The sequence below is a fragment of the Oncorhynchus kisutch genome, linkage group LG26 (assembly GCF_002021735.2).
Source record: "Oncorhynchus kisutch isolate 150728-3 linkage group LG26, Okis_V2, whole genome shotgun sequence".
Taxonomy (NCBI): Eukaryota; Metazoa; Chordata; class Actinopteri; order Salmoniformes; family Salmonidae; genus Oncorhynchus; species Oncorhynchus kisutch.
In genome coordinates, this window is record NC_034199.2 from 8880754 (window position 1) to 8889338 (window position 8585).

Genomic DNA, 8585 nt, shown 5'->3' on the forward strand with positions numbered 1-8585 from the left:
AAGGCAACAACTGTTGGCACAATTATTAGAAAATGGAAAAAGTTCAAGATGACGGTCAATCACCCTCGGTCTGGGGCTCCATGCAAGATCTCACCTCGTGGGGCATCAATGATCATGAGGACGGTGAGGGATCAGCCCAGAACTACACGTCAGGACCTGGTCAATGACCTGAAGAGAGCTGGGACCACAGTCTCAAAGAAAACCATTAGTAACACACTACGCCGTCATGGATTAAAATCCCGCAGTGCACGCAAAGTCCCCCTGCTCAAGCCAGCACATGTCCAGGCCCGTCTGAAGTTTGCCAATGACCATCTGGATGATCCAGAGGAGGAATGGGAGAAGGTCATGTGGTCTGATGAGACAAAAATATAGTTTTTTGGTCTAAACTCCACTCGCCATCTTTGGAGGAAGAAGAAGGATGAGTACAACCCCAAGAACACCATCCCAACCATGAAGCATGGAGGTGGAAACATCATTCTTTGGGGATGCTTTTCTGCAAAGGGGACAGGACGACTGCACCGTATTGAGGGGAGGATGGATGGGGCCATGTATCGCGAGATCTTGGCCAACAACCTTCTTCCCTCAGTAAGAGCATTGAAGATGGGTCGTGGCTGGGTCTTCCAGCATGACAACGACCCCAAACACACAGCCAGGGCAACTAAAGAGTGGCTCCGTAAGAAGCATCTCAAGGTCCTGGAGTGGCCTAACCAGTCTCCAGACCTGAATCCAGTATTGCCCAGCGACAGCCCCGAAACCTGAAGGATCTGGAGAAGGTTTGTATGGAGGAGTGGGCCAAAATCCCTGCTGCAGTGTTTGCAAACCTGGTCAAGAACTACAGGAAACGTATGATCTCTGTAATTGCAAACAAATGTTTCTGTAGCAAATATTAAGTTCTGCTTTTCTGATATATAAAATACTTATATCATGCAATAAAGTGCAAATTAATTACTTAAAAATCATACAATGTGATTTTCTGGATTTTTGTTTTTGATTCCGTCTCTCACAGTTGAAGTGTACCTATGATAAAAATTACAGACCTCTACATGCTTTGTAAGTAGGAAAACCTGCAAAATCAGCAGTGTATCAAATACTTGTTCTCCCCACTGTATAAGCAGTCTGAGCATGTCCTATTATGTCAGGGAAACTGCTTCGAGATTGTAAAAGTGGGTTTACCCCAATCCAGATCGAACCCTCCATACTGTAGCCGACTGATGAATTGACAACTTCATTTCATTCTCCCGGAGATTTGTAGCATTTTTACAGGCATTTCACTCTACTTCCTCTGGATCCCCGTGTCCCTCAACAGAATGCGATGGGCTAATTATATAGGCCCGGGTTTTCACAAGGTCGCCCGATAAACACACCTGCCAGCTCACAGCAAACTAGCAACCCAGTGCTCAAGACTTGATGGAGTTTGTCCGTTTTGGTAGGACTAAACTGGATGTTAAATCAACAAACAAGCATTGGACGCAAAAAATAAACTAGACAAATCTTGACGCAATCCACAAATTGGTGCCCCATACACATCGTGACGTATTTGATTATGCCATACGTCATGTTCACAACATTTTACCACGCTGCTGAATGGACACGTGTAGTATTTGTAACACAAGACGGAGGAGATCCTGTCGCTCGTCATAGAGATCGCATTTATTTTGAGAGATTGCTAAATATGACCTTTTCATTGAAGACATGATAAATAGATTGTTTCAGGTGATAATAAAACATGTTTTGTTTAATTACTTTTTCCTCAACTTGTTTGTCTAACTTTATAGCAAGTCAAGCTAGCTGCAGAGCAGCTAGCTAGCTAAAAGCTAGGTCGAAGATATCACTGTAGCTAGCAACTTCTACCTAATAATTAGCATTAAAAAAAATGTCATTACCATCACAACAATAAACTAAAACAGGAGGCAACAGTCATGTAATATAATTGACTTAACAACCGATGTGTAATATTTAACCCTACTATTCAAATAGTACTCACTTATAGGAACGGATAATTGTTTACAAGTTGCTAGCTATCACAAAGTATGTGGAATCCGTCTCTCAATGTAGCCTTCAAACGCAAGGGGCCGTTGTGATTCCACTCTGTTGTGGACATCCGTAACGGAGTGCTTATGGGGATTGTGAACAATGCTCGACTGGACATGTTTGCAGTGGACCTCGGAATTTCCCATCTCTTTGCTCACTTGTCTCATACGAAAGGCATTCTAGGCTAGGCGTGCTGTTGGGGTCAGGGTCATACCTAGTAACTTAGGGCTCTATTCGATCCGTATCGTGGAAATTACAGCGTTACAGCGTGATTGAAAATGAAAGGCAATGTTCCCCGCCTTCGCAGAGATTGCATTCAAGGTTAACGCTGCAGCTGTGGGCCTTAATAGGAAATTACCTTTACATTTGCAGCTCGCTATCTGTAACACTTCAGGGATACAGATTGAACAGAGCCCTTAGAGGTTTATGATCACTTTATTTTTTAAGTTCAGTAAAGAAAACACTGATAGATTAGAATTTGAATGTCCATCAAGTTATCATTTCTCTTTGTCCAATAATCACAATTAGCCGATTTCCCCTTACATTTAATGACCAAGATCATGAGTAAGTAGACCTATTTTCTAGCCTAGTCATCAAAGTAAAAGGCTGGAGTAGGCCTTCTGCACTATTATGTAATGTGTATCTCAAAAAACTATATGCAATACAATGCAATACTGTGTATAAAAGTAGGCCAATTGTATATGTAACAAAAACAAAAATGAAAAATAAAGTTATGTTACCCAAAGATGGGCAAATAAAACATCAATTTTTTTAAAGACCGCAGGAAAAGGCTTAATTGTGTGTGTGATTTACATTTTCTGAATTTCTACATATTTTTCCTACCATAATCAATAAAAGCGTGACTGTCCTGTAATTGAAAGATTGTTCCATGTTCAGTTGCTCCCCAGTCCCCACCACTCAATGCCTATCCAATAGTTTCCAATAGAGGGAGGTAGTGGTCAATGAGCATTACAGTCAAAGGTGTCAGAAAGTAATTCATTATAGGCTACCTCCAAGATCAGTAGATAATCAAGCACATTACTTGTTTAATCAAGTACATTACATGAATTGTGACATTAGATGAATGGCTGTTGATGTTGTGATGAATGGTCCTCAATATAAGTTGAGTAAACAACCATAGAAACTAACAAAGTTATTTATTTCACAGTCCATAGCGTAAAGCACTTACTTACATCCACAGTCAAGTAAAACAGGTGTACAGTAGGCTACAGAGCAAAGGGGGAGTAAAGACAACACCTGCCCTGTCTATGTAACATGGGGTGGGGGGGTAGAGGGGGGGGGGGGGCATGGAGGGGAGTGGTGTAAGGTGGTGGTTAAAGAAAGGAGGTGGTGGGAATGGACCCTGAAGGAGGTGGTGGGAATGGATCCACAGGTGACACACAAACACACACACGCACACCTGTGGGAGGGGTGACACTCCCATTACTCCCATTTAGGGTCCTCTGAGAAACCCTCACCGCCATCCCCCCTTACGTCTCCCCCACCCAAATGGACTTCACATATTGCTGTGTGTTCCTGCGTAAATGTTTCCAGTGAGGGTCATTAGCAGCACTAAAAGTACACGTGCAGGAGAACAGAGGGAGTGTGTGCACTGGGTATATGCCTTCTGTCTCCGTTTACTACGTCTCTGACTAAACCATACGTAGTATGAGTAGACAGGCACTACATTGACATCCATGGATTACATGATGACATTGGGAGTCATTTACAGTGACAGTGTCAGTGAGACCTTGCTAAGCTGGTCCCAGTGAATAGAGCCAGCTAAGTGGGAACAGAATGTGGAGTCACCTGAGTACGTATTTTAACCATAAGGGAAATGGCTAAACCAAATGCTGCTGTGTGTGTGCAGGGGGAAAGCTAAAGGTCTCTACAGTGGGCCTGGACACCACAGCTGCAGATTCAATGTCACCAACAGGGCTTCGGGAACCATTACAAATACACACAGGTTGGTTGGATTCATTCCATCTTCGTTTCAAACTCCTAACCAACATAGAGGAATACAGTCAGCATGGGGGGAATGATCTGGAAAACATACTGCCTAATTTAATTGTGTTAGGAATTCCCTGATTTGCCATCAAGCACAAATCCATTCCCCAGTCCAACCCAGCTTTACAGTTTCACCTCAATACTCACAAGCACTAGAAAAACAATATACAGGTATCTTCATAATAAGTAGTATGAATATCAAAATGGTCCATTTGATGACAATACATAATTGATTAAATATAAACAACTAGCAACCATAAATTAGAAAAGTTGAATAAATCATTAATGAAAAAGGAATGTTAATACATCAAAATAATACAAAAGAACCAAAATTATCAATACAAAATAATAAATAAATAAACAAATTGACGAATAAATACATTAATTAATTAAAATAAATACAATGGGATAAATTAACTTACTGAAATGGGGGTGTCACACAGTCTAATTTACATTATCAAGTCCCTTGTAACAGTGTCTAATGAACAACAGCAAAAGGTTTCAAATGAACACTTCAGTATCATACTCCATACGATTCTTTAAACATTTTTTTTTACCAAGGTTAATTCAGTCCCATGCCAGCCTGCTTCGCTCCCCTGTGACAAGCACCATCCCCATGGGCTTGAGTATGCCCCCGGTCCCCCATTCACTGTAAAACAACGGGCAACTCCAGAGAAACACTGACACTCAATTACCAATCCACAACACGTTCAAATATTAAAAGCTGTGAGGGGCGCGGATGGCTGCAGAGAGAGGTGCACGACCTGGTGAGAAGTCTGCAGATGTCACTCAGCCCCTGATGTGATGCTGCCATTGACACGGACAGAGAAGAGGGCGTAAATCCCCCCCCCCCCCCCCCCCCCCCCCCCCCCTTCGTACTTGGGTCGCTCCATCCTGAGTTAATCCCACTTTATCCAGGAGAGCCGGGCTGTCAGATCTAGAGTGAGACGGGACAAAAGCAGGGCAAACATGGGGCTTTAGATACATCTTTAGATACATTTTAATGATTGTTTAATAAGTCGCAGGTCCGGGCTGGGCAAAGGGGTACAGTCACTCCTCAATGCCCCCTCCATATGGCTGGAGTGGAGCCCCACAGAATTGGTTAACTAAAGTACACAGCCAACCATTGAGTGCAGCGAGAATACTTGTGCTCTGGCAAAGGGGAGCCTTTGAGCACCCACACCAAAGAGAGAGACAGCTGGGAATAAAACACACAACAAACATAAACAAAGCAAGCTGTTTAAGTGACACAAACTCAATTAAGAGCCAATGAGCTTTGGAGTTTGCTGTCAGCTATTAGCATATGCTGCCCTTCTCCATGTGCTAATTTAATTATAAACACTTTAATTATAAATACCTCATCCTTCCTTGGGTCTATCCTGTCTGCTGTTTGCAATTTTCGTGAATGGGGTTTGGTAATGTCCCACACCCAACATTAAGTCATAAAACATATGGGCCATGCACATACACTATTGGTTTACAAACTAGAATTCCAATGGAAAAATATATAGATTTACCTTAATGCCATCAAAGTTTTTATTGTCACGTGCACTAGTACAGTGAAATGCCTTTCTTGCTCTTTCCCAACAACGCAACAATACTATAAAAAATAAATTATTCAAAAGTAAAGTAGAATAAAAACACACGAGAAATAGAAATAGGACGAACACAAGAAAAGACAGCCAAAAGTGAGTTGAATTTCCAATGTGTTATTACTCTGCTTTCAACCATCTAAAAAGCACAACCAAATGATGGATTTTTGGTTTAGTTGTCACCCAAATGTCTATCACTGCGCTTACAACCATTTAAAAAGCACAGCAAAGTTCAACTGGGAATACAATGTCCGATATGTTGTTTATGTCTACAGCAGATTAATGTGTTATCACTGTTTCAGCTAATAGCAGAACCATATTACCTGGATTGCGCAGATTATTACAGAAATTGTGAAGATCTCCACAGATCTGCGACGGGCCAACAACCTATGCATTATATCTTGAACATGCACGATTACATAAGAAGACATTTATAGTTACAGTAACCTCAAAATGTGCTGTCCAAGCAGAAGAAAGATATCCTTCAAATGTTGATATTTGGTTGCATTGACAACCAAAACACAATTAAATATCACTAAATATCATAACATTTTAAATCAACCAGTGCTTTGAAACCCGAGGCATATGTATTGTCTATTTTTTGTTGAATCCTGGATTAAATTGAATCAATAGCTGTTGATGACTTTGCAAATGCTATACCGGCCTAAATAGTATAATTGATGACATTTGACAAAAAGTATGATAACAATCCATTTGCTCTGTTAAACCTACCCTTTGGAATGACTTCCATAGTAACAGTGAATATATTTCGTTTTTAAGTGGAGATCTCTCAAATAGCACATTGGTAATAATAGTCAGTGACAAATATCATAGCTGGGCTTGATTAAAACCCTGGATAGGAGACCAAAGGGTAGCTGTAGATAGATCAATTCTCCAGTAGGAGGTGCTGCCCAGCCTATTTATTTTTGTCTGATCGTGGATATAATGTTGAAGATCTAACATTGTTTTAAAAGTACAAATTCAACATATTTTATGTGAGGTTCGGGCTATATTGAAATTTGGTTACCAAAAAGACATAATCCTGGGGTTGAAACTTCACCCTTTAAAACAATAGTTTATGTTGATGACTTTTTTCAAATCCAATGTATTTTCCACATTTTCCAAGTCAGAATAAGTTGACAAATTACATTGAAACAAAGTTGATTCAACCGGTTTGTGCCCAGTGGGAGTCTACTGTAATAGACTATTTGGTCAAGTTATAGCCATTACACATTCTCAGTTTTCCTATTGACTATTTCTACATGTAAGTGCATAGAATTACGACCATGTGGGAGGCAAAAGTATCTAAGGGGCCAGATATAGCCTATTGCAGGAGCTTTTGCACCAGTTTTTATGTACCTTTTCAATCTTTGAATGGAACAGATTCAAAACCGTATCTTTCAAGCAAAGAATCGAATTGTTTATAAATGCAATCTCATTGCATAATATAACATGGTTCTGACAACATATACTTTTTCAGTAATTAGGCTATTTGTATATTCGGCTCACCACTTGTGTTCCATATTGCATTGGTTTGATTCTTGTAACCATTCTTCATGCATTCATCCAAATATGACTTGGGGTCGCAGCCGGATATCAATATTTCTCTCAGGAGGGCAATGTAGGCAATGGCGAGTCTCAGGGTATCAATCTTGGACAGGCGCTTTTCGTAAGGAAAGGTGGGCACGTGGCACCGCAGCTCTTCGAACGCCGAATTGATACTCAGCATCCTCTTCCTCTCCCGGATATTAGCGGCGTGTCGCTGGATCTTGTACGGGTGATGGGGCACAAACCGCAGCGGCCTGCGCTTGCTCAACTCGTGGGGCTCGTCCGCCGAGGAGCTGTCCACTTCAGGACCAGCGCCAAGGCCGGGAGACTGCGAGTCCAGGTCTGTGAAGGTCAGCTGCGCGTCCGGGAACATGGACTGGCCGCCGAACGAGGACCATGGCGAAAGCTGGCCGGTGACCGTGGTGCAGTCAACGAGTAGACTGTCCAACTGGGCCTGGAACTGGAAGTTAAGGTCCATTTGGCCCCAGAAATCAAAGTCTGTAGTGCCATCTTGATCCAAGTCAAATAATACATCTTCCATTTTAAAGTATTATTGTTCAATTCAATAAACTGTTTTTACCCGGCAGGAGAAAACGTGTAGCCCGCTACACGAAATCGGTGACTTGTTTAAAAGTCCCTAGTTCAAAATAAAGTGCTTGTGAGGACCGTCTGATTGTACGCTACACGTCACTTGTAATCTCTGGACTGTGTGACACGCGCAGCGCACATCCCGAGCATTAAATAGTTCCTGGGCTTCCATGTCTGGCGGCGGGGTGCTCGCAGCAGGGGGCGCGCGTATATTCTAAAGGCTTGAAAAGGACCTAATTAGGACACATATGCCCCCCCCCCTAATAGATCACTCATTGCCTTTTAAAAAGCGGAGCTAGATACAAAGGAATCAGTTGATCTTCAAATAACCGACAGAAGAACAACACGTGTCCAATTAGAAACTTTACTCAAATTGTTCCCTATACAACGAGCAAAGAGTAGCCTCATATTTACAAAGAAAACGACGTAGACCATTTGCCATTCGTTCCTTGAGAGGCCTCATGCCCAGTTTTGCCCCGCGTCTAGCACTTGGTCAACCGGGTGGCATCTGAATAGAATAGCTTTATAATTAGATCTCAGTTCGTGCCACACAATACTGTCAGAAACATATGATAGCACTCTCAATTATCAAGCGACACAGCCCCCCAATTTAAGACTTCGTTGATAGGCCTACAAAACGAGCAACGCAAGACAAGTAAATTATGTTGAGGGTGTTGGTACAACAATACAGATCGAATTTTAAATGCAAGGGGCTTCCATTGCAAAAGTCTATGTTGTGGCAAACCTGAGTATGGTCTGATGCAAGTCAGGCACGTATAATTTTCCTGAATCAACTTGTCTATTGCATGTTGTCTTAAA

General features: G+C 41.8%; 1 protein-coding gene across 1 annotated transcript; it reads right to left on the bottom strand.

Annotated features, from left to right (window-relative positions):
- Positions 1-3171: 3171 nt before the first annotated feature.
- LOC109870688 (transcription factor 21-like) lies at positions 3172-8078 on the bottom strand. Its single transcript, XM_020461278.2, has 2 exons — positions 7140-8078; positions 3172-4975 (listed from the first exon to the last, which is right to left on the bottom strand). Exons 1-2 carry the CDS (start codon positions 7717-7719, stop codon positions 4938-4940), a joined length of 618 nt encoding a protein of 205 aa, XP_020316867.1. The 5' UTR covers positions 7720-8078; the 3' UTR covers positions 3172-4937.
- Positions 8079-8585: the final 507 nt, after the last annotated feature.

Excerpts from the sequence above, each read along its gene's own strand:
- LOC109870688 (XM_020461278.2), bottom strand. The coding sequence starts at position 7,719 with ATGGAAGATGTATTATTTGACTTGGATCAAGATGGCACTACAGACTTT. Across the intron at positions 4,976-7,139 it reads TGCAATATGGAACACAAGTG|ATCTGACAGCCCGGCTCTCC; the intron begins GTGAGCCGAATA and ends GTCTCACTCTAG.